At 36.6% G+C, this 26425-nt stretch overlaps 2 protein-coding genes across 2 annotated transcripts in view; one reads left to right on the top strand and one right to left on the bottom strand.

Moving 5' to 3' along the window:
- The window catches only part of cdh23 (cadherin-related 23), a 256259-nt gene that overhangs the window by 206410 nt on the left and 23424 nt on the right, over window positions 1-26425 (top strand). The window contains exons 27-36 of the mRNA XM_067386032.1: window positions 1437-1497; window positions 1957-2102; window positions 3364-3499; window positions 4887-5275; window positions 6560-6661; window positions 6944-6946; window positions 7052-7201; window positions 7286-7414; window positions 8253-8381; window positions 9746-9973. Coding sequence (XP_067242133.1) covers window positions 1437-1497; window positions 1957-2102; window positions 3364-3499; window positions 4887-5275; window positions 6560-6661; window positions 6944-6946; window positions 7052-7201; window positions 7286-7414; window positions 8253-8381; window positions 9746-9973 — 1473 coding nt within the window. The remainder of the gene's footprint in view (window positions 1-1436; window positions 1498-1956; window positions 2103-3363; window positions 3500-4886; window positions 5276-6559; window positions 6662-6943; window positions 6947-7051; window positions 7202-7285; window positions 7415-8252; window positions 8382-9745; window positions 9974-26425) is intronic.
- On the bottom strand, window positions 10688-25345 carry vsir (V-set immunoregulatory receptor). Its single transcript, XM_067386031.1, has 7 exons — window positions 25136-25345; window positions 19288-19659; window positions 19140-19202; window positions 18509-18619; window positions 18272-18299; window positions 15426-15601; window positions 10688-12192 (listed from the first exon to the last, which is right to left on the bottom strand). Exons 1-7 carry the CDS (start codon window positions 25188-25190, stop codon window positions 12158-12160), a joined length of 840 nt encoding a protein of 279 aa, XP_067242132.1. The 5' UTR covers window positions 25191-25345; the 3' UTR covers window positions 10688-12157.

Here is a 26425-nt window from a genome sequence, read left to right on the forward strand (position 1 = left end):
GTTCATGAGTCTCTTGTTTGTTCTGAACAGTTAAACTGAGCTCTGTTCTTCAGAAAAATCCTCCAGCTCCTGCATAATCTTTGATTTTCCAGCATCTTCTGCATATTTGAACCCTTTCCAGCAGTGACTATGATTTTGAGATTCATCTTTTCACAATGAGGACAATTGAGGGACTCAAACACAACTATTAAAAAAGGTTCAAACATTCACTGATGCTCCAGAAGGAAACACGATCCATTAAGAGCCGGGGGGTGAAAACTTTTGGAATTTGAAGATCAAAGTAAATTGTATTTAATCTGTTTTCCGGAAAACATGCAGGTATCTTCTGTTTCTTCCGAAAGGCAGAACTAAATTAAAAAAAAATTGATATTTAAACCAAATAAGAAAAATTTGGACATCTTCATCCTGTTCAAAAGTTTTCACCCCCCAGACTCTTAATGCATCGTGTTTCCTTCTGGAGCATCAGTGAACGTTTGAACCTTTTTTAATAGTTGAGTTTGAGTCCCTCAGTTGTCCTCAGTGTGAAAAGATGAATCTCAAAATCCTACAGTAACTGCTGGAAAGCATTCAAATATGCAGAAGACGCTGGAAAACTGAATAATTTTTGGGAGCTGGAGGATTTTTCTGAAGAACAGAGCTCAGATTAACTGTTCAGTACAAACAAGCGACTCATGAACAACCATCACAAAACATAAAAACAGCCGTGGATCATCAGGTAACCACACACAGAATAAAGAATCAAGGGTTCACAAACTTTTGAGCGGGGTTATTTTAATAAATTCAGCTTTTTTTTTTTTGTCTTATGTATTATATGTAAACATCTTTTATATAGATTATCTTACTCAGGACAGTACTAAATAAAAAATAACATGCATTTTGTATGATCTCTCTTATTTTGTTAAATTTTTTCACATTTTCACAGATTCTGCAAGTGGTTCACAAACTTTTTCTTGCAACTGTGTGTATATATATATATATATATATATATATATATATATATATATATATATATATATATATATATATATATATATATATATATATATATATATATATATATATATATATATATATATATATATATATAAACTTCCGGTAGAAATACACTGTTGCACTCTATACTCATCATTACACAGATAGCCCCACCCAAACTCTATTGGTTGAGGCAATGTGTGGCCCAGTCCGTTCAATCAAAAAGATTGTATTTTTTTTGGTGCTGCTAGTAAAGAAGAAATGCATACATAACTTGAGACGGTGGAAAGGAAGAGTCCAGTTGTAGTCTGAGAAACGTGTGTTCAAGTATAATGTATTGTGGTGAAATAATAGTGTTTAGGTGTTTGTTGGCTTGTAGTGTGTTAAGTGTTACTTTCACTAATTGTTTAGCAGTACATGTGTGTGTACAGTTTGTGGTTACGTGTGTTTGTGTCCATCTGCAGGTTCAGGCCACAGATGCAGATCAGGGGGAGAATGGAAGAGTGCTCTACAGGATTCTCTCCGGTAACTATTCTTCCTGTTTCCTGATGTTGCACGTCAATGCCTTGATCAGATGCGCTCCTGCTATGTACTATACCAACTAACCAACATTATTGCACTATATAATGTAAAAAAAATTAAATTAAAAAAAGCATTTATAGAGCCATTATAAGAAAATATTTTTAGAAGAATAGAGTATTTTCAGAATGTTTATGGATAACATCTATGGTATACTGTAAACATTGCCACAGTGCTATGTTAATTGTTATAAAAAATATAGATTTACAAATATAGATTTCCTTATTTTTTTCTTCCAGCTTTTGTGGTGAAACATGACTATACTTTACATGTTTAGACAAATAGAGACAAACCCTGCCAGGAGCATAAAATATCATTATTGTTTTCAAATTTGGGCCTCATGTGGAGTACTGTGTCAGAGTACGGCAGTATGGCTCATGTGTGTGTGATGTCTGCTCTCCATAGGAAACAATGGTCAGTTTAACGTGGACAGTCTGTCTGGGCTCATCAGCAGAGGAACTGTGGCTCTGGACAGAGAGACACGCAGCTCTCATGTGCTGGAGGTGGAGGCCTACAACAGTGACCAGGGCAGCATGCGCAGCTCTGTCAGGGTGTGTTTGTGTGTGTGATTCTGGTAAACTCTACTTTGTGGGAACAAAATCTCATGACATTTTTGGTCCCCATGAGGAAAACATCTTATAAATCATACTGAATTATGTTTTTTGAAAAGTGCAGAAAGTTTTCTGTGAGTATTGTGTTTAGGGGTAGGGTTAGGGGATAGAATATACAGTTGGTACAGTATAAAAAGTGGTGTAGTGTAAATGCAATCTAGCCATTGTATCTGTATTCAGAGTTCAACATCACACAAAAAACGTTTTTGGACCCATTTGTCTCTTTTTACCATTTTGATAATTTGTATTTTTATTTGCAACCTCCTCATTTTACAAGATTTGAAACATGTAGCCCTGTGACTGAACATGTTACATGCACAAATAACGTCTGACAAGGAATAAGAAACACTAGGGCTGTCTGAAATTGCCCCCGATACCCTTAAATAGGGCAATATTTGAGGACACAGCCATTTGTAGTGGTGTCCGAAACCATAGTGGATGATATTGAGAGCACTCATTCACTCCCAAAATGCACCGTTATAACAAGTGTCCAACTGATGTACGGTCAACGGCTAGAGAATACCCATAATGCACTGTGAGAGTCATGCGGCGAATGAATTCCTGAGTCTCGCCAGAAGATGGCGACCACTGCTAAATCATTCCTCCATTCATTTTCCATACCGCGCTGGTCCAATGTGGCTACAGCGTAATATCATACAGGTATAAATTCCTTTTTAAGTGATTATTAATTTTTTTAATTAAGATTTATACATAGTTTCCAAGTTCAAGATAAATATTTTCATCTTACCTACTGGAGTTGCCAGTTTGCTAAGTTTCAAATGATTATTAAACAGCAGGCACTCAGTGTCTGAATTCACTCACTCCTTTTTATGAGTGGTGTATTGTAGGGAATATTGAATGAGGGTACAGGGGGTGATTTCGAACACAGCATAGGACTACATATACACATGGGGTAACAAAATAACACAGGGAAACAATAGAGACAGAGCACATTTAGGCCACGCCCACACTGTAGGGGAAACAATCCAACCGTCTCCATTGACTTTGTATTGCGTGAAGCTGCCTCCTTGTCATTTCTGACTTATAACAAAAAACAATGTCTAAACACCGCCATGTGACAGAACAATGTCTAAACACTGCCATGTGACAGGGTGTACAGCTAACAAGCTAAAAAAACCATAACTAAGTGTAGCAGTATATGTTTGTTGTAAATCAGACTGATTGTGAGTTTGTGTTGTAGGTGATTGTGTACGTAGAGGATGTCAATGATGAGTCTCCAGTCTTCACTCAGTCGCAGTACAATCGTCTGGGGCTCAGAGAGACCGCTGGGATTGGTACATCTGTGGTAGTGGTCCGAGCTACAGACCCTGACACAGGTACACAACACAAAAAACTCAAACACACTATCTATGCATTTGCTCTCTTCTTGACCTTTGTAATTGTAGCTTTCTGTGTGTGTGGACCGCACTAGTTCACTGAGGAGACAAATTTGTCTTTTACAGAAAAATTATAGGAACATCTATGATCCCTAATATTGTGTATTCATAACACTTCTCCTTTATTATTTTTATATTGTTTTGATTACCGCAGCTAAGTGTGTGTCATACGCTCAAGCTGTGTTGGATTTTTCCATTAGTTCTTAATGCCAAACAATATCACAACATTTCTGTTGCACTTCTGCTTGTGTCCGTTCCTGCTTCCCTGATTCACTTCCTCATGGAGGATGTTCAGCGTGGCATAGGCTGGACATACGTCTTCCTATCTTTATCTTTATAGGTCTACGGCTCAGAGTGCAGTGTGCTGAAGTTCAGACCTGCAGATACTGTAGATAAATTGATGAACTGCAATCAAGCTGTGTTTTGAAAAAGTATTCAGATTCATTACCAAGCTAATAACCAAATGTATCTACATTGGATGATTAAGAGTGCCACTTGAAAATATAATCAATTATCAATGTAGTAATTATAAAAAAAAATTACAAAAATAAATAAATAATTTTCAAATTGATATTTAATAAAATACAGTTAAATGTAACAATAAATAATATGTTTATTAAATGTATTATTTTTTTTTATTTTTTGTGACAACATACATTAATTAAATAAACAGTTTTTAATTTGTCTATTTAATTGTTAATTTAAAAGTGATTTATCTATTTACATTTTTAATTGATGATAATTTATTCCTTTTTTATTTTTTGAATTGGCACACCATAGAAATTAACAATGGGTATTAATCTGACACAATGGTGTTATCAAAAACATATATTTAATTTCATTTTTATTATTTAATAAAACTAAATTTATTTAAAATACAAACTCAAAAATTTGAGGTTTTTATATAAAACATTTTATAAAGAAGTCTCTTATGCTCATTAATGCTCAGTAAAGCAACATGACTATTTTGAAATATTATTAAAATTTAAAATAGCTGTTTTTAATTTGGATATATTATAAAATATAATTTATTCCTGTGATGGCAATGCTGAATTTTCAGCATCATTACTCCAGTCTTCAGTGTCACATGATCCTTCAGAAATCATTCAAATATGCTGAAACATTTCTTATTATTATCAATGTTGAAAGCTGTTTTATCTTAATATTTTTGTGAAATTTCTTTCAGGATTCTTTGATAAATTGAAATGTATTTAAAATAAAAATCTTTTGTAACAATATAATTGTTTTTCTGTTGCTTTTGATCAATTTAATGCATCCTTGCTGAATAAAAGTACTTTTTGAACTTTTGTTGTCTCTCTTTTTTTAGGGGATGGGGGTGCTGTGGCATACGCTCTGGTCTCTGGTTCTGACCGTAAATTTGAAGTCGATATGAGTACGGGTCTAGTAACCACAGTGGATTACTTGGACTATGAGACCAAAACCAGCTATTTAATGAACGTCTCAGCCACAGATCAATCACCGCCTTTCCACCGCGGCTACTGCACCGTTTACGTCACTTTACTCAACGAACTGGACGAAGCCGTGGCCTTTCTATCAGCCGGTTACGAGGCATCGCTGAGGGAGAACATAGCCACAGGAACGGAGGTAGTCCAGGTTAAGGCACAGTCGGCTGATAACCTGAACCAGCTGACGTACCGCTTTGACCCCGACACCTCACCTGCTGCCCTGGCGCTCTTTAAGATTGACAGTATCACGGTGAGGAAACTCGATACAACTGAATAGATGGTTCTGGTTTGAGAGTATCCCTACTGAGTTTGGCAGTTATATGATTTGGACTGTCGCATCAAGAGCGATGTGACAAAGTGATGCAAACACAACTCAAAAAGAATAACATTGTATGTGTCACTGACTAGTCAATGTTTGACTCATGCAAATGACTCATAAAGCATGCAGCTTCAGCTGTTTTCTGGCATAGCTAGCAATACAAATATAGTACTCTCAGATCCCTATAACACATTTATTGTGCTTAAAGTTCATCCAAAAATGAAAATTCTGTCATCATTTACTCAAACCTGTATGAATTTTTTTCTTCTTCTGAACACAAAAGAAAATATTTTGAAGAATGTGGGTAACTAAACAGTTTCTGGTCCCCATTGACTTCCATTTCATATATTTTTCATACTATTGAAGTCAGTGAGGACCATAAACTGTTTGGTTACCCACATTCTTAAAAATATTGTCTTTTGTGTTCAAAAAAGGAAGAATTTCATACAGGCTTAGAACACATTGAGGGTGAGTAAATGATTTTTTTTTTTATTATTATTATTATTGGGTGAACTATCCCTTTAAATCCATCCAATTCAATTTCCCCCCTCAAAATCAGTGCAGAAAATGTGGAAAAACACCTATCACTAAAACATTATTATATTTTTTCTCTCGCCTGGAAATGAAGAATGAAATTAAAACATGCAATGTCTTTATGGAATGCTGAATCTACACACATCACCTTAAAGCTCAAATCTTATTGGTCGGTGAGTTTTCTTGCATAGTGAACAAAAAAAATCAAGGGGAAAAAAGTCAATTTCTTCATGCTATGGAAAGAGCTTCATTTTACAGCTTGAAGCCTCCTTAGATGTGGAATTTCCATATTTCCTTCCCCTTGTGTGTTTAGAATTATTTTTTGGCTCATTTGTTTATAATTTCAGCTAAAACTGTAAGTATAATAATAATAATAATCTCAGATAAATTAACACATTAATTGTGCTTAAATCCATCCAATTTAGATCAATTTAGTCATGTGACACACATGACACTAAATCTTATTGGTCAGTGAGATTTCTTGCAGGGTGAACAAAAAAAAAAATCAAGCTAGACAGTAGCGAAAAATGACAAAATAGGTTTATTTTACCAGCTTTGAATCGCTGACTGGACTGTCTCACTTTGGTCAAAATGATTCTAATTTAATTCAGCCTAAAAAGATTTTGTTAATTTCTCTACCTGGATTATGTCAAATAATAAAGGATTGTGTGTGCTCTACAGGGCCGTATTTCTGTGACTGGACTGTTGGACAGAGAGCAGGGGGATTCATACACTCTCACTGTTGTGGCCGATGATGGAGGACCCAAGAGAGACTCGACTGTGGTAATGAGTTTCTCCCTGATCTGTTCAATCTGTAGGTCAAACTCACTAAAGTACTGTAGAGAAGCACACACATTTGTTCTTATCCTGAATTGTGTGCAATATGGCCATGTTTGTTAAAGTAAATTTGAAATGCATGTCTATAAACAGGATTATATCCAGCAGCTAGAGTGATAGTTATGTGAAATACATATGACAGTATGATTTTGATGTACCCTATAAACATCTGATTTAACCTGTTGTATTCTCTTTTTTTCTGATTTTTTTCTTGATGCACATTTGTAGAAGGTAAATGACTGATTCTTTGTCATCTAATCATTTTTATTGCAACAAATATTAATATTCTGTAAAAAAAAAAAAAAAAAATGTAACATTGCTTTGTACTTTTGACAGGTGTCAATCACCATTCTCGACGAGAATGACAACAGCCCAGAGTTTGACATCACTTCAGATTTGTCGGTGTCTATTCCAGAGGACACACCCATTGGGCAGAGAGTTGCAGTCGTGTTGGCGCGGGACAAAGACGCTGGAAGAAACGGACTGGTGAGGGAGATATTCTCAAAACACTGTGAAATGGGTTGTCAATCGTTTGTAACCCTGCCTCCATCACCCTTTTGTTTCCTTTAGGTAAATTTCACCTTGATCGCGGGGAACATGCAGGACGTGTTTAAGATCAACACAGCCAATAACACGTATGGAGAGGTTTACTTGAATGCCCGTCTGGACCGTGAAGCCGTGGACCGTTACCTGCTAAAAGTGAGAGAGACACTGGCTCTGTACCAAACTGTAGTGACTTCCTAGATTTCATTTTATATCATACACATGCTCCCTACACTATATAGTGGTTTTTAAAAGGCATGTTATATTAGAAATATACACTAGCATTCAAAAGTTTCAGTAGGGGTCAGTAGGATTTTCTTTAAAGAAATTAATAATTTTATTCAGCAAGGATCCATTAAATTGATCAAACGTGAAAGTAAAGACATTATCTGCTTTTTTTTTTTTTTTTTTCAAATAAATGCTGCTGTTTTCATCTTTCTATTTATAAAAAGAATGCTGAAAAAAGTATCAGAGTTTCCACAAACATATTAAGCAGCTGCATCACTGTTTTCAACTAATAATAATAATAAGATTTTTAAAAATAATAAGAAATGTTTCTTGAGCAGCAAATCAGCATATTAGAATGATTTCTGAAGGATCATGTGACACTGAAGACTGGAATAATGATGCTGAAAATTCAGCTTTGCATCACAATGAAATAAAATCACATTTAAAAATATATTTAAAAAAAAAAAGGAAACAGCTATTTTAAATTGTTATAGTATTTCACAATATTATAGTTTTTTCTGTATTTTTCATCAATTAAATGCAGCCTTGGTGAGCTTAAGAGACTACTTTCAATAAGTCACTTTAACTAAGAGCATGTCTGCCGAATTCCTAATAACTCCAGCAGACTGAGCCGTACGTGTTTTGCGTGACTTTGTACATGTTTCCTTGTACAGTTAAGTATAGTATGTTTTGCATAATGCATTCTGAGGGATATGTGTATCTGTTTGCTGAAGCTCACATGAATACCTGTGTGTGTTTGGATCAGGTGCGGGCGACAGATAATGGTTCCCCTCCGAGGTTCACAGATGTGTCACTCACAGTGAATATTCTGGATGTAAACGATAACCCTCCCGTGCTGCAGAGCCCTCGTGGATACAACGTCAGCGTCAGTGAGGTCAGAGCCACAGCACCCTTAAAACAGTGATGCCATCAGCACCTCAGGGGATTTTGGGTGTTAATCGTAATATATAATAATATATTAAATATAATAATATATTAAAAGTTTTCATAATAAATTTATAATTTTTTTTAATGTATATTTAGGATTTATTTTAACTTATTATTAATATATTATTATTATTTTAGAAATATTTAAAAATGGGTATAGTAAGAATGTTAAAGTTTGTTAATATGAACATAGGGACTTTCACACCCGAGGAACCTTTCATAGTTCCTAGAACTATTGGCTGAAGTACCCGGATTTTGTCGTGTTCACACCGCAGTAACTAGGAACAATTTTAGTTCTAGGAACTACTTTTGAGGGAACTAAATTAGCTCCTACTTCAAAGTATGGTTTAAACCAGCACTGTAGGAACTATCAATGACGTAAATGTATGTTGATTGGTCAAACGCATGTCAAACACCGGCACCCGGCATTTTTAAAAAGCTGTGTAAACAAACATGGAAAACAGTGATAATGGCATTTACCTGTTGTCTGCAGGTTTGTGTTCTTTTCTCTGCCCCGATGACATGTAATACTGAAAGTTGTCATTGTCTCTTTGCCCCACTTTTTGCTCTTTCGATCGCGTAAATTATGCATTTACATTCCATCTCCGTTATCACGAAACCCACGACACACAACAAGCACAGTTCCGATCACAGCATCCTCCATTTACCGTTTTTTAGCATTTGTAAATGCCGCGCTTAAAGACGGCACTGTTGGCCGATTTAGAGTTCCTATTACCAGTCCGAATGAAACCAGGAACATGGCCCGGGGGAGAAATTAGTTCCTTACTTTAACCACATTTAACAGTACATTAGCAACATGCTAACGAAAGATTTAGAAAGACCGTTTACAAATATCACTAAAAATATCATGTTATCATGGATCATGTCAGTTATTATTGCTCCATCTGCCATTTTTCTCTGTTGTCCTTGCTTGCTTACCTAGTCTGATGATTCAACTGTGCACATCCAGACGTTCTGCCCTTGTCTAATGCTTGAACATGAGCTGGCATATGCAAATATTGGGGGCGTACATATTAATGTTATGTAACAGTCGGTGTTATGTTGAGATTCGCCTGTTCTTCTGAGGTCTTTTAAACAAATGGGATTTATATAAGAAGGAGGAAACAATGGTGTTTGAGACTCACTGTATGTCATTTCCATGTACTGAACTCTTGTTATTCAACTATGCCAAGATAAATTCAATTTTTAATTCTAGGGCACCTTTAAGATGGTTCTTGTAATAATGTAAATGTTAGTATGACTTTTCACCTATATATAACAAAATAATACTGTATATATGTGTTGTTTTAGAATGTGGGGGGTGGTACATCAGTCCTGCGTGTCATAGCAACGGATCGTGACATCGGACCCAACGCCATGCTGTCGTACTACATCACCGGTGGGAATCAGGACCTGACCTTCAGAATGGACCGTATGACGGGAGAGATAGTGACCCGACCGTCACCCCCTGACAGAGAAAAACAGCAGAAGTACACGCTCACTGTGACTGTGGAAGATGACGGCACGCCACCTTTATCAGTAAGTGTGGGTGTGTGTTAACTGCCTGTTTTCCTTTGTAATCTTTCATCAAATTAATCTCCATCTCTAATGTACTATTCTTTTTTCTTGACATTACCAAGGCCACATGGATGGGGGAAAATAGTATGATAACCTACATTTTATGATCTATTCAGATCCCAATGGATCAAGCCCTTACATTAGTACAGCTTCTTGTAAACAGTTTCTGCAGCTGCTTGTAAACAGATTTTAACTGTTTTTTTTCCCTCTTTTTTCTTTTGACACTAAACATAAGATACTAAGCTTGCTTTTTAAAAGCCAGTCTGAACAACCAAACAGCAAAAACAGGAAACCACAACTTGCCTTATTTTTGAAACAGGAAGTTGCACTCTTAAGAGCTCGTTGATTCCTGTTGTGAACCTCACAGCGGTCTAGGTTTCATCAAGTGTGACTTTTGGGCCTCTAGTGTCTGGATCCACTTTCTAGAGCCGTATCTCAGATGCTGAATTCTCAAAAAGCAACAGATTGAAACTAAATTTAGGGATATGTTGTCTTTCAGACAATTCCAATTAAATAGAGAGATGGTACACTTGTTTGAACAACAGAAGAGGCCAGTTTTTTTTAGTAGATTTTGGGCAAGTTTCCAATAATAGTTTAGAGGCCTCATCACCCGTCAGTGGACCGTCTGCTGTCTCAGGCAGTTCTGTGCGGTCGAAGACATTATTTATTGCATAAACACGGCACAAGGACTCAACTCTCACTAGAACATTTTATTTATTTGTATTTTCATAAAAAGAAACATAAGCAAATGGAATCAGCAGTTGTGTCACAGCATCGTCACTGGAGCTACATATACGGTGCTACCTTTGTACAGGCACATGTGCAACTTCAAATGTTAAAAAAAAAAAAACTGGTAAAGTGGCGTATTTATCAGCATATTTACAGTGTGGATTTGCAATCATTCACCAACAAATCTTTCATTCATACACAAAGCAAAGTGTATAACAAAGCACTCTGTTTGGCAGTGGATTTCAACTTTTAAGCTTCCTGAAAATATTTACCAGCTCTTTGTTTTTGTTTTTTTTAATTTAATTGAAAATGAATATACACTCTCTCTGTCACTCACACACACACATACAAATATATCATATAAAAATTCAGTACAAAAGATATAAAATCTTCTTTTATGAGCCCTCAGACCCTTAAAGCCACAGGTGACGTAGGAGATGTAAGAGAGTGGCATTGTGTTCAATTGCCACGATGCAAAATTACCACAAAAAACTGCACTCATTCTGACAGAATGCATCATACACGCTACATATATCATAAAAGCACCACACTCACCATAAAAGGGTTTAAAATAGCCCATCGTTTAGCAGGTCTAACGGTGAGTGTACTGAGAACATCCCTTTTCCTCCGATACAATGCAGGTGCTGACCCCAATCTGGGTCCGTTACATAAAGATACTAATTTTCAAAAATAAAATATGTTTTTAAACTTTGAAACAAACTGTCATGTGCATCATCATTCAGCTCTCCAGTCAATGGAAAAGCAGGCCAGTTCTGAGATCTGCAGATTCCCTGGCCGAGCACCAAATCTGGGACCAGCACCGTCGTCATTTCAGTGGTAAAGTGATAACTGAGTACTTTGGCAGTATTGGAGTATTGAGCAAGTAGGTATTTAGAAAGTACTGAGACGGGTAAAACGGGAGTAGATGAGGTATTAATACATCCCTGACCTCTAGAAGAGAGCAGATGAATAGAATGATTCAGTGGAAAAGTGAGATGAGGATGGGAATAGACAGATTAGAGAAGAGAGGAAGAGTGAAAAATAATCATTTAAGTGCAAATGAAGCCTCAGTGTGACTGTTACACAAAGTACAGGACAAGCAAAAATGTGTGCAAACAGCTTAGCTGAATTCAAATTTTCAACTCAAATGGCACACAAGGACATATTTGGATCCTCTTCTTAAAAATGCCCTGTGATCTTGCTCTCCCTAGTGCCCTAACTTGTGAAATTTCCTTCTCTCGAAAACCCGTTCAAAGACAATCAGCAGACAGACACAGACGTCACCAGATAAGGGGTCCCATCGTAATAGCGAAGAGCTGAGTTCATTTGCCATTTTTTCGGTGGGGTGGGTCTCTCCTTATCAGCCTTGCAGAAGACAGGAAGAAAAGAGGCATGATGGGGTGAATGTGACATCTCTTATTCCAGTAAGTTGGGAGACTCAGGAATGGGATCTGCAAAAGTAAAAGTAAAATGATTAAAAGGGGCTATAAAGTCTGCTTATAATGTTAGGCAAGGTTTCTTGCACCGCCATCATTTATTTTTACATGACCATCCTCTCTCTGGTGTTTAGAATTAACAAGTCTATTTTTGCTGCTCTCCCTTTTACACTTCTATATAAACGCCCTCTGTTATGATTGTGTAATGACTTTACATATGAAATGAGTGATGTCTCCAGGCTGTGTGGAAAGTCCATAAGTAAATGTGCCATTTTTAATGTTTTTGCAGCTTAGTGTTAATGAATGGTCTTGGTGGGATGTGGTAGGAGCTTTGTGTTATGCAATATGTATTTTAACATTGTAGATTTATGTCATTCCATAACTATTTTACATTTATGCATTCGGCATAAATGTGCTCTGATTGGCCTAGTGTGGCACGATATACCGGTACTAGAAAGGTATCGCGATACCCTGCTTTTAAAAACGGTGCGGTTCTTCATTCAAACATCCCGATTTGTACAAAGAATTTAAAGAGCAACAGGTTAGTGAATGTGATACCAGCATTATGTTTATGCTCTCAAACGTTAAATGAGTGTTATTTATTTATTTTACTCATGCAAGCAGAACTCCGCAAAGAGGTGTATTATTGAGTCTAAGTTTAATAAGTGATATCTGGTTGCAAAAATAAAATTAATTTAAAAATACATAAATATGTCAAGGGTATATAGTTATTTTAAACCAATTTATGCTTTAATAACATTGCTCTAATTATTTTCAGTAATATAATTTTTTACAGTAATCTTACTGTCAAAAACACCTGAATGTATAAAAAAAAGCATAACAGCAAATAATTTACAATTTTATTGAGCATGAAAATAATAAACATTAAAAATTATATTAAATCTAACTCTAACTTCATGGCAATGAAGCTCAAATCCAGAATTATCAGCTGCTCACTGGTGAAGAAAAGAGTTCTGTCATATGTTTGCTGCTGTTTTAGGTTTTTGCCATAGTATTGTTTATCGTGTAGTATCGGTATCGTGATATTTAAGTTGGGTATCGTATCAAAGTCAAAATTTTGGTATAGTGACACTAGATTGGCCAGCATACCCAGTGCGTTTTGATTGGCCAAACACCTCAAGAGTGTGTTGGAAATGTAACCCCCTTTACCATAATCGCGAGTTTCAGCTTCCAAGGGTTTAAAGGTGTTCTAGAACTTTTTTTAAAAAAGATGTAATATAAGTCTAAGGTGTCCCCTGAATGTGTCTGTGAAGTTTCAGCTCAAAATACCCCATAGATTTTTTTTAATTCATTTTTTTTAACTGACTATTTTTGGGGCATCATTATAAATGAGCCGATTCAGGGCTACTGGCCCTTTAATTCTCGTGCTCCACGCCCACGAAGCTCGTGCTTGCCTTAAACAGTGCATAAACAAAGTTTACACAGCTAATGTAACCCTCAAATGGATCTTTACAAAGTGTTCGTCATGCATGCGTCGGATTATGTGAGTATTGTATACTGTTATATTGTTTACATTTGATTCTGAATGAATTTGAGGCTATGCTCCGTGGCTAACGGCTAATGCTACACTGTTGGAGAGATTTATAAAGAATGAAGTTGTGTTTATGAATTATACAGACTGCAAGTGTTTAAAAATGAAAATAGCGACGGCTCTTGTCTCCGTGAATACAGTAATAAACGAATTGTAACTTTAACCACATTTAACAGTACATTAGCAACATGTTAACGAAACATTTAGAAAGACAATTTACAAATATCACTAAAAATATCATGATATCATGGATCATGTCAGTTATTATTGCTCCATCTGCCATTTTTCGCTATTGTTCTTGCTTGCTTACCTAGTCTGTTGATTCACCTGTGTAGATCCAGATGTTCTGCCCTTGTCTAATGCCTTTCATAATGTTGGGAACATGGGCTGGCATATGCAAATATTGGGGGTGTACACCCCGACTGTTACGTAACAGTTGGTGTTATGTTGAGATTCGACTGTTTTTCTGAGGTCTTTTAAACAAATGAGATTTATATAAGAAGGAGGAAACAATGGAGTTTGAGACTCACTGTTTGTCATTTCCATGTTCTGAACTCTTGATATTTGACTATGCCGAGATAAATTCAGTTTTTCATTCGAGGGCACCTTTAAACAATTGCAAACACACAGGATCAGGAAGCTGTCCTCTGTAAAATGCATTGTGCACAAGGAAACTTTTGGGAACAGATTTATAAATAAATCTTAACCTCTGATTCCTAATTTCATCCATTTTCGAAAGGCCAAACAAAGCCTTTTGCTTTCACATCCAAACTTTATCAGAATACAATAACTTGCTCGGATAAAACTTTCCTTTGCAGCTGGCATATGTATCACCCACTTTTCCTGATCCAATCAATCCCCAAAGGATAAAATTAAGCCCCACCCTATATCTTTATCATTGAATATCCTGTTTCACTTTGAGTCACATTACATGTCTTTACTACCTTTCTGGGCCTTGAAATTGGTTATGACATTGCTGTGTATATGGAAATCAGAAAGCTCTCGGATTTCATCAGAAAAATCTTAATTTGTGTTCCGAAGATGAATGAAGGTTTTGCGGGTTTGGAACAACATGAGGGTGAGAAATTAATGACAGAATTTGCATTTTTCGGGGGAACTATCCCTTTAAGGAAGTAAAAGGGTTGTAAACTTGTTCACTGTTGACATTAATGTTTCTGTGTAGGAAAACAGAACTGTCTGTATGTGCCAGCAGGTCATGTATAATGAAGAAACACACATGAAAGTAGACACGTATACACACACACTTTCTCAGTTTCTCAGAATCCAGCTTGCCATCAGAGAAGCAGAAATGACTGTTGTGAAATGAGGGAGAAAAGAGGAAATTGACATTTTGTAAATTCCGCTGAGCTAAATGTTAAAAGGAGAGTGGAGGCGTGTGTCTATGTGGAGAGCGAGCTGGACTTCATAACGTTCATCTACACACACGAGACTGTGTGCAGATTTGCATGCGTGTTAATTTTTCACTGAAACCGTGTGGGTACAGCTTGTGCCTACCAAAAAGAAAAGAAAATTCAACAAAAACAATTTCTGTTTGTGTGGTGTCTGAGCATTTGTTTAAGATTGCCTATGTTTAAGCACCATCGTCATGTGTGTATCTGTGTGTGTAGTGGTTCCCCAGATCTGCGTGGCAGTGACAAGCTTTAGCAATCTGTTTGGAGTTGTCTGTGTGTCGTACCTTGTGCTGGGAAGAACAATAATTCCCCATGTATGTTTGGGGAGAACGGAGTTCCGGGTTCCGACAGGAGGTGGCGTCCTGTTTCAGATGACTGCCTCATGATTTGGGATACAGTGCGGGATTTAGGTTGTGGAGAATCGCCCAAAAACACTGGGTTCTCATGTGCCTGTGCTTCACTAAAGAAAGAGAGGTTTAATGAAAATATTTGTATATATGTATTTATTAAATACATGAAAATATATATTATAACAAGTGAATCTCATGAAACCTGTCAAGAATGTTTGAAACAAGTTTCATCACAAAAAAAAAAAGAATAAGAAATCATATTTTGCATATAAATACCTGAAAAATATAGAACAATTAACCTGCTATTAGGACCATTAAAGTGCATATTGCAGGTTTAACATTTTTTTCGAGATGAATATATAACCTTGTACAAAAATTCCATATAAAAAGGTACTGCAGGGTTTAAAAATGTTTTGCGAGACATAAGGGCATTAATTTAGTAGATAAAGTGACGGTCTCTGTAAAAAACGCTTGTTTTTTCAGCGTCGCGTCATTTTACGTCACTACAGGGAGATGTTCGCAGAGCTCAATGTTGATTCAGTGCAGAATATATTGGTATTTAGCAACAGCGGCCGTGAATCAGTGTGTTTTTGGTAGTTTTTGTATTCTATTTATCATCGTCATGGTAAATTATTGTGTTTGTGGAGGTTGCACAAACTTCAGCCTGTCAGGACATCGAGTCCAGAGGTTTACTAACAAGAAAAAGTACGCTGCTATCTTCTGTGCCGGGGTTTGTTTTGTGCAGGTGAAGAGACGGACTTCACTTCTGCATGTGCTTCGAAAAACGTTCAATCTGCGTTCATTTTAGACTGGAGGATTATCATCCTGGCGATATGATGGAGTTCAACATTGTAATACTTCTGTAAATGATTATATTAAATGAATAAACTTGCACACGCTATGCTTCGCCGTTTTTACTTGAATCAATTTCAACACTGATGAATACAAATTATGTACACATGCATACAGTCTCACACTTACACAAAACAGTTTTGAATGATGTGCTGGTAATGTAAATACTCCAATTTCATGCCATGTATGTAGGGCTGGGCGATGTATCGAATGCTTTTGTCACGCGCATTTCGTCAGTAAAGCCGGTTCCCTGATTGCCGCTAAATCGCCATCACCTGCTTTCAAATGAAGCGGCATTTAATAGACAGAGCCGTAGTTCACTGATAAGACACGCAATATCGCGTTCAATATCGACGGCGATACATATCGATATTGAACGCGATATTGCGTGTCTTATCAGTGAACTACGGCTCTGTCTATTAAATGCCGCTTCATTTGAAAGCAGGTGATGGCGATTTAGCGGTAATCAGGGAACCGGCTTTACTGAAGAAATGCGCGTGACAAAAGCATTCGATACATCGCCCAGCCCTACATGTATGTAAACTTATAGTTCACATTCAAGTTCACACAACTACATAATCATGGCCTCATGATTCCTCACACTATCAGTGAATGGGCACGGAATAAACTCATAACACAGAATTAATGAATAAAGGATAACATGAAATACAGTAAGTTAACACTATATGTTTGGCCGCCGGCGGGAGACATGATCACGGATCCGTCAGAGATGCAGCTCGATGAAGACTTACGGTGCACATTTTAAGTTTTGTGTTTGATTATTACATTTGCTAACTACCAAATCAGTCGTGATGAGAAACAGTTATATCACGTAACGTTAGTGTGGACGGATATTAACGCGTGTGACATACGCTTGATCAAAGTTTATTCGTTTCTGTCATTAGCCTAATCAGTTACTCCTGGATGACCAATAGCTTTGCTATTGCCTGATTCATGATAATAATCTGTACAATATTGTGATCTGAGCACATGTCGTTACCTAACGTAATCTATAAGCTAACACCGGTCTCTGTCCTGTTCTCCACTGCTTCTCCTCACACAACAGCTCAATTTGTTTCTTTTGACCGTTATTCTGTCTAATTCTGGCCTGTCCCTGCTCTTTTGACCACACAGCAGGTTAATTGTATGGCTGTGATTAGTTATACGAGTATAAATAAGCATTTACAATTTCCTCAGCGTCCGAACTGTCATTGCGATCCACTGTTTTCCTATAGTTTATATTGATCGCGTTCCCTTCAGTGACGTCACGTCCGATTGGGCATTTTTCAGACGCGGAAGTAAAATTTTCTCACAAAAAACGACTCCAGAAGCCTATGTAGCGTATTTATGCGTGTTTTTTCAAGACAATCTATTTCATACATTATTTTTCTATACATTGAATCACTAAAGCTCTAACCTGCAATATGCCCTTTAAGATTCTTTTTTACATTATGAAATTATTTTCATGACAGGCACATTTTCCCCCAAATTCTCATTACAAAATTATTTCATGTAAAAATAATCACTCATAGTAAATGATCAAAAAATAATAATCAAGTATTTAATTTTTTAAAACACACTTGTAGCATTTGTTGTACTGCCTTTATGCTTATTTATAGAAATGTTTTACTTTATTATAAAAATACAGTAATAAGAATCACCATTGAGAATATTACAAATTGCAAAAATAAATACATAAATAATCTGGAAGCATTTCTGTAATAGGAATTCAGAAGGAAAATATACTTTATTATCATTAAAAATAATGTTGCAATACAAAAAAAAAAAATCTTATCTTGTTTTTTAAGATGTAATTATTTTTATTTATATTATTTTTGAGGTGAAATGCAATTTGGACATGGTTTTGTGAGATTCATCTAAATATCCCTTGTTGAGTCTAGAGTATTTTGGTCACTGTGGAAACTCACCTGTCCATACGCACCAGCTCATGTGAACCTGGGGAAAAACAGGAACAGGAAATGGTTCACAGTGAGAAAGGAAATGCATTCTCTTTAAAACAATTAGTATAGCTACTGTACTGCCATCAGCAGACTGTGCAGTGCAGGACATGTGCAGCGCTCTCTCATGCACAATATAGGTCAGAGTAAGTGTATGAGCAATACATGACTAAGTCTACGTGTGTGTGTGAGTGTGTGTGTACTCACGTCTGTGACGCTCTACTGTTTGTCTCTGTCTGTAAACTAGCATCAATATGAGAGGGAGGCACAGAATGAAAGCTACGCAGGCTGCGATAGCCAGACCTTCAGCCACTGAGTCTGAAAAAGAAAAGAAATCTGTAGTGAATCAGCCCAAAAAGTATTTAGACACTTTAGACAAAAATGAATGAATGCCAGTTTGCGCATATTATTAAAAAAAAGATAGCACGAGCACATCTTTCAGCCAAAACATTTTGCAGAAAAGTTGAGGTTTACAGATTGAAACATTAGATTTAAGGTTGACTTCACTAAACAGCCGTCCCATTTTGTACACCATGTTGCATCTTATTCACTAACTACTCGCAGTCTAGTCTTACTAGGTGTTAAATGCACTGAAATAGAGTTTGAGTGTCATTTACAACACCGACATTTGTATAATAGGCTCATGTCTTATTCTGAACACTGTACTTGTGAACTTGAGGGGAACTTTCATTGAGCAAAAATGGAAGCTAGTTCAGAGAAAATCTGTTGTGTAATTTGTTTGCAGATTCCTCTTGGCTTGATTTGCATTTTTAAGTGTGACTTATGTGCCCTAATACATTTTAGGGCCTCTGTATTATTTGTGTGGTGTTGATCGTACCATCTGAAGGACTGTGGGACCACTCCAAACACTTCAGGCTGCTGTTGTGAGTATATGCCATTGCTGTGGAAACATGTGAAATTAAAATCACACAGGAACAAAGGAGATATATAAATGTCACACCTGACATCTCTCCTGGCTCACTTACATGGCACCACACTCAAGTAGATGAAATCATGGGCCTCCTGCTCGACTTTGTGTTTGCCATTATAGTCCACAAGCAGGCAGCAGTATTTGCCCTGGTCCTTGTGCTTGATGTTCTGCAAGAAGATGGAGAACTTTTTACCGCTGATGTACTCCACTCCCAGAGAGTGGTTGGTGCGACCGGACCCACGCGGATGTACGCCCTTTTGGCAGCGCTCCTGTGAGCGAGGCGTGAAGATCCATGTGTTAAACAGCTTGTCTTCTGAGTTAGCCTTGGGTCCGGACTGAATGCATGTCAGGGTGACGTTGGCCCCTTCAGCACACTCGTAGATCCGATGGGGCACAGAAACACTTAGAGAGTGATGCGCACCGCTCGCTGGAGAGACAGAAAGAGAAAATAGGGATTTTATATTTAAATAAAACATTTACATTTAACAACAAAGATGTGCAATGTTTTAGAAACCTAAAAATACCCTTTTCTACTAACATATATATCAGTAGAGACTGTAACTGTATGGCTTTTTGTAAGTTAATTCCCCTGAAAAACGGAAATACATGCAAACAGCATAAAATTCTGAATTTTCAATTTGACTGTTAATTTTAAATGCCAACCCATTTATTTATTTATTTATTAGATCAGAGACATAATGCAATATCTGTATTTGACCAAGTGAATTTCCTTATAAAGTGTGTGCATTTGGTACTTGTAAGTTTAGCACTTACAGTCAGCTGACCACATTGGCATCTCTGTCAGAGTTTGTTTAGTACATTTAGTAGTGACTTTGTGGCTAGGATTTTAGCATTCGTCTTTATCTTAAAAATGTTCAATCAGTGTCAAATTTTAAGCCACACAACTAAAAGTGTATGAGTGTCAATAGAAAAGTCATTTGTTAGATATTATTATATATTAGGGGTGCAAGGATACACGTATTCGTACCTTAAATTTTCGGTTCACGTGTACTGACGAATACAGAGTTGTAGCCCATTAACCACTTTTAACCACCATTAATACTAGTTAGAAAATTATTTAAATGAACATCTGAAGGTATGTTGGAAGATACAGTACAACTTACTGAAATGTATCCCATTTAATCGCTCAATCAGTGTTTCAACAGTGAAAAGACATCAACGAAACAGCTAGTAAACAATGTCACGTAGCATTTACCTCAGAAATGCCATTTAGTGTCCACAGCTTGTTAGTTCAGAGAAATTAACTCTTTTGCTACATACATGCACTATATTAGCCTAAATATTCATTATATTTTACTTAACCCATATTGATTATTTAATGTGTATGTTTAATGTACGTTTAAATAAATCTGTCATGAAAACAAGTTATGACGGCCTCTGTGTAAATGAATATATTTTAACATCGAATTGGAGTAGAAATGGATTTAGAAGTTAATGCAAAAACTGCCATACCAAACTTTTGTTTTATATACAAATTTATTTTATTTTTTTTGTGCCTTTCTAAATTTTGTTCCTCCAGTCACATTAAATGTTGCTTATGTGTCCAGTTGTATACTAAAACTACTAAAACAGTAATTTATGGGGGGGAAAAATGTTTTTTAAATTAAAAACAAGCTTTGTGAAACCCAGATGTGCTCTGTGGAAGAAAAGCATTTCCGATACATTAGTGAACAAACAACAGGTGTCATTTTAGACGTCAGTCCTCTGCTGCTATTGTTTCTTCTATCCATGACTATAATGTTTTGTGCTCATTTTATTGTGCGTGTGTGTGTGTGTTGTAGAAAATAAGGGTGGCACTGAGTTCATTGTTTCCTAATAGACAAAACAGGCCTACACCCTAATTGCACAGACAAACCCTATGAACCAGAGCTGAATGTTTATCTACAAGGCTAATGAAATGGGAAAAACCCTGATTTCTCATGAATGGATAAATATTTCCTATATTTATGAATGACTGACCCAGATATTGACTGCTTGAATGCATGGCTGCCATTCAGTCTGAGCCGCCCCCTACTATCAATACATGTGTAGTTGACCTTAATGTGCAGTCTGTGCTAATGCTTCTTTATTTAAGATGCCCTGACTGACTTAAATGTACATAGCTTAAATCTGTATGTGTGTGTGTGTGTGTGTGTGTGTGTGTGTGTGTGTGTGTGTGTGTGTCAGGAAGAGCAATAGGAAACGGCATCTGTGTGATAAAGTTCAGTTCAGGGCGGTGTGTCCGTTCCTGTCTCTCACAGACACAATATAGTTCAAACCCCTCCTGCCCTATTATTCCCTATAAACCTCATCCGTCCTCATATTCCCAATCAGCGTTCGTAATTATCCGGTTCAGGGCTCCATTTCCCACCCCATGAAATCCTGTGCTGGGAATCCGCTCTGACAGCTGCCGGCATTTTTAACATGTCTTTGTTGTGACTGGATGTGAAATACTACTCTGCTCTCTTGACAGAGTACCGGGTCGCGATTGGATCAAAGGCGCGTTAGAAAGTGTTTTGGAGGCAGAGCCAATCCAAACTGTTGCTTTAAAAGCACAAAAAGCTATTGATTCTTTCAAGAAGGGTTCAAAACAACATAAGCACGATTTGTTGAATGATTGGATATTGTCAATGACCATAATTTGAATTGAGCCCAGAACATTCTCAGACTCATCTACGAGATAGAGAGAGAGAGAGAGAGAGAGAGAGAGAGAGAGAGAGAGAAGTAATAATAAAAAGTCTCCTGCCTGAGGATATTTGTCTGCAAATGTGTTTATCTGTGCTTATCTGTGACGTCAACACAAAATCATCTGTGCCACTGAATTTACATGGACATCAGTGTCCATCCTGCTCCTTGTATGATCATATTTACATGTCACTGACATGCACCACCATCCAGAATCTGCTTCATTTTTGTAGAGAAACAATGTCTATGATTGTTTCTGAAAGATCGAAACATCTTTAAAGAGAGATTAGCTTGTTTTCATTACTAGGAAATGCTTATTTACACTGCCAAGATCCCAAAGGACACCAAAAAGGACGCCAAAAAACACAATTAAAATATAGTGCACATTTTATAATTTGTAACCCTGGATCACACAACCAAGTCATAAGGGAAAACTTTTGAAATTGAGATTTATACATCATCTGAAAGCTGAATAAATAGGTTTTAACTTTCCATTGATGTATGGTTTGTTGGGATAGGACAATATTTGGCCGTGAAAATCTGGAATCTGAGGGTGCAAAAAAAATCTAAATAAAATCGCCTTTAAAGTTGTCCAAATGAAGTCCTTAGCATTGCATAGAGCAATTTTTGATATATTTACAGTAGGAAATTTACAAAATATCTTCATGGAACACGATCTTTATTTAATATCCCTAACGATTTTTTGCATAAAATTTTTGCAATAATTTTGACCCATACATTGTGTTGTTGGCTATTGCTACAAATCTACCCCTGCGACTTGTGACTGGTTTTGTGGTCCAGGGTCACATATAGCTTTAAGTCATTCACTGATCATAGTTTCTTTTAAAACAGTGTCACATAATAAACGAGATGCATTAAACCAAGTTTGACACTGTTCTCAAATTAAATTTAAGAGCTTTGATGGAGGGGAAGATTATCAGTCAGTTTTACAGCCCCCACCTCCATGTATTGGTCTCATTTCTCACTATTGCTGTTTGTGTAAGAGCCTCATTACAAAGTGTTAATGAAAGCCATGGGTGTCTAAGAACTCCCCTCCCATCTGCAGAGAGCATGACTGTGAGGGACCGTCCCAGTTTACCTGAAACCTCCTGCAAATAAGCATCTGCCTACCATTACAGAAACTCCTCGGCTTCACGCATTAAAGAATTGTTATAGTTATGGAGTATTGGACTGTTTCCAGAAGCAAAAATCAATCATATTTTGTAGAAATTATTATGAAAGTAAAGAATTTGAAATCATGGGAGCAGGTTGGAAAAAGGCACCATTGCTATGGTGTACCAGTCTTAAGAGTCAAGAACAATGAGCAGTAGTGATGTTTCCTTTAGCAAGCACTATTTATGCTCATTATTTCATCATCCTTCCTTCCTTGTGTTATTTTTCTCTTAGTTCTAAGTTGATCATTTTGTCCCCTTCGTATTCTTACTGAGAAGACACTCTGGATGTTGCTGGGACTTACAAACCCAGGGGGTCAAGAATGTAATCCCAGAGCAGTATCCACAGATAGCCTCCCTGTCTCATTCCATCTGGGATGCTTTCAGTCTGTCTCCCTGTCTCTCTATATATGCTGATTTCTCAGGCCTGGTTAAGATGAAACCATCAGGCTTTTTGAGAAAGATCACACCTCCTCACTGTGATAAGGATGTAGAGATGGTTGAGCATTGAATCGATACCCCCTGGTATGGAAATCTGACCTGACGGATACTTAATAACAGCTTCCCCCTGGGAACAAGCTTCACAAACCCTGCCACTTCCTGAAGACCCACATCTACCCCTCACACTGTCTACCTTTAGACCAACCACTCAATATTAAATCAATATTAGCTAAATGATGAACCAGCCATAGTCTATGTATTATCGAATTCATCTGTAAACTAAAGCTCTCTCTCTCTCTCTCTCTCTCTCTCTCTCTCTCTCTCTCTCTCTCTCTCTCTCTCTCTCTCTCTCTATATATATATATATATATATATATATATATATATATATATATATATATATAAAACCGTCATAACTTAATAATTTTCTAGACTTCTGATTGGCTGAGGGAAGCTTGTGTAAATGAGGAACGAAGTATCCAGTTAAAGCTGGATATATAATCAAATTCTGCTCAGACAGTTACTACATTAAAAATAGAGTAAAATAATATGACAGATAAAGTGTTCCAGTTTTCTGACGAAACCACATTACACATTATGTAAATATTATTTTTTTTAGAGTCTATTTGTGTTTTTCTTGTGTCAACTGATTTGTTCTGTAACATATTCTTGTCAAGACAACAGCGTGATTATCGTACAATAATGTCCAAATGCGTATAGTAGATGATGAAGTAAATTGGGAATCACATTATTGACCAAACTAGATTATGAATATTACGTATATGAGTGTAATTTCAACTAAATTAATACAAGCCAAGTCTTTACCATTCTAGGATTCGCTAGATGTCCAACGCACACTAACTACAGCCCTACGTTTGAGCCAATCAGCTAAATTTGGCTAAAACGTAGGGTTAAACCTCACATTAAAGTATAATATTCATGAATCAAGTAGTCACTGCAACAGCATTAGTAAATGCGGTTGATATTTTCAACGCACGAGAGAGCCTAAACTCAGCGACTGGATACACCGAATCATTGGGTTTCTTTTCGGTATGATTCCACCAATTTATACGTGCTTAACCAAAATGACACGGTTTCAGAGCAGAAAATTAAAAAGGAACAACTGAACTAAATGTCAGTAAAGTAGCGTGTTGTAAATCAGAGTAAGTTAGTAGGCTATGTGATTCACAATCGATCACAAACTATGACAGATGACCGGCTTTTGTACAAGTTGAACGTTGAATTCAGGCCAAAAAATGAGAGAAAGAACTGTCATTTTTCAGTTTTGAAACAAGTTGACTCACGCCCAAACAGCCTTGAGGACGTTTTACACGTAAACAAATGTCAGAGTCTGGGAAGTTTATGCAGCACGCGCTCGGAACGCAATGGGATTGAAAAGAACGCGGAGGTCTCGAGACGCGTTTTAAAACTTGAACCACAATGTTAAAACCCTAAAAAAAAAAAATGCAAAATCCGACACAACGGCGAAATGCGTCTATTTGACGCACCTGCAAACAGAAGAGCTATTTAAAATAAAAACGCAACAACGCCAGAACGCGTTCTGTATGAACGACCCCGTCTAGACCAGAAATAGAGAAGAATTACCTTTAACTGCAGTTAGAAAATGAACGCAGAGCAAGAGAGCCCAAAATACATCCATCAGTCCTATCTTCAGTTTATGTCCAAAGTCCTCTACAATTTTTCCAGCCGTTATGACAGAAAACTTATATAGTCTTCCTCTTATTCCCGTGTGTTGTGAACTCAGCTGCTCTTGCAGTAAGTTATTTCTCTAAATCATCAGAAGTGAACCACAGAAACAAGAATCTGTACTTCACTCAGTCTGTGCTCCCCTCCCCTCCCTTCAAATCACTCCTCCCACTGACTAGACTTTAAATACTACAGGTAAAATTAAAGTTATACTTCTATTTTAAATGTATTAAAATAATTATTTTTAAACCAATTATAATTTACATTTTAAAGTCTATTTTTTGTAATATAATTAATTTTTACTATCATTTAAATTATTGAAATAGTACATTCCACATTTCTCTGTATGTTTTTGGAAGTTTATTCTGCAATAATAATTTAAATGGCTTAGCCTTTTTTTAATCCTATAATAAAATTTTTGTTTTATACAGACTTTAGATGACTGGGTTTTGTACTATGTTTCTTTTGAGATCATATTTAGAATCTGTCATCATAGCTGACCAAATTTCGGGTTCTGCACTTGAGAGAACTGCTTGAGTGAGTTTTACAGGGAGACATGGTATCAGTTTGGATGCCTATTGATAGCATACATGCACACATCAATAACCTCCGGCACACACCATCAGGTTATGCAAATGTAATTCAAACTTGCTGCGCCAGTTCACTATGATACCATGAGATAAAGGTTTCTCCACACTGGTGCATAGTCTGTTCAGAAGAAAACATGCAAATGCTTTCATCCATTGCCCTGCTATCTAGACATGCATCATGTTTACAATTTTAAATACAAATTCTGTATGTTTTTTATTTATTTATTTACTTAGATAAACAGTATAAAAGTATACCTATTTAAAGTAGGATTACATTATTTTATGGTGTCCTTGTTACAGTGTAATTATTACATGTAACATATGTAACAAGGACACTGTAAAATAAAGTGTCACCTATAGTAGTTATAGTGTGTTATTTTTCAATGCATTGCCACTGTTCTTACATTTATTTATAAGGGACGTTTTTTTTATTTGTTGTGCATTATATATACTGTATATATAGGGTCCTTAAGAAAAATGTGTATTTCACTACTCCCATAGTGTATGATTGCAGAATTTTGGGTACATTGAAAGGGCAACAGATTTTGTGTGAAAATAAATCATAAAAGTGGTTTGTTTTGTTTAAAAATCTTATAAA

Source organism: Chanodichthys erythropterus, chromosome 5, assembly GCF_024489055.1.
Source record: "Chanodichthys erythropterus isolate Z2021 chromosome 5, ASM2448905v1, whole genome shotgun sequence".
In the NCBI taxonomy this organism is placed as follows: domain Eukaryota; kingdom Metazoa; phylum Chordata; class Actinopteri; order Cypriniformes; family Xenocyprididae; genus Chanodichthys; species Chanodichthys erythropterus.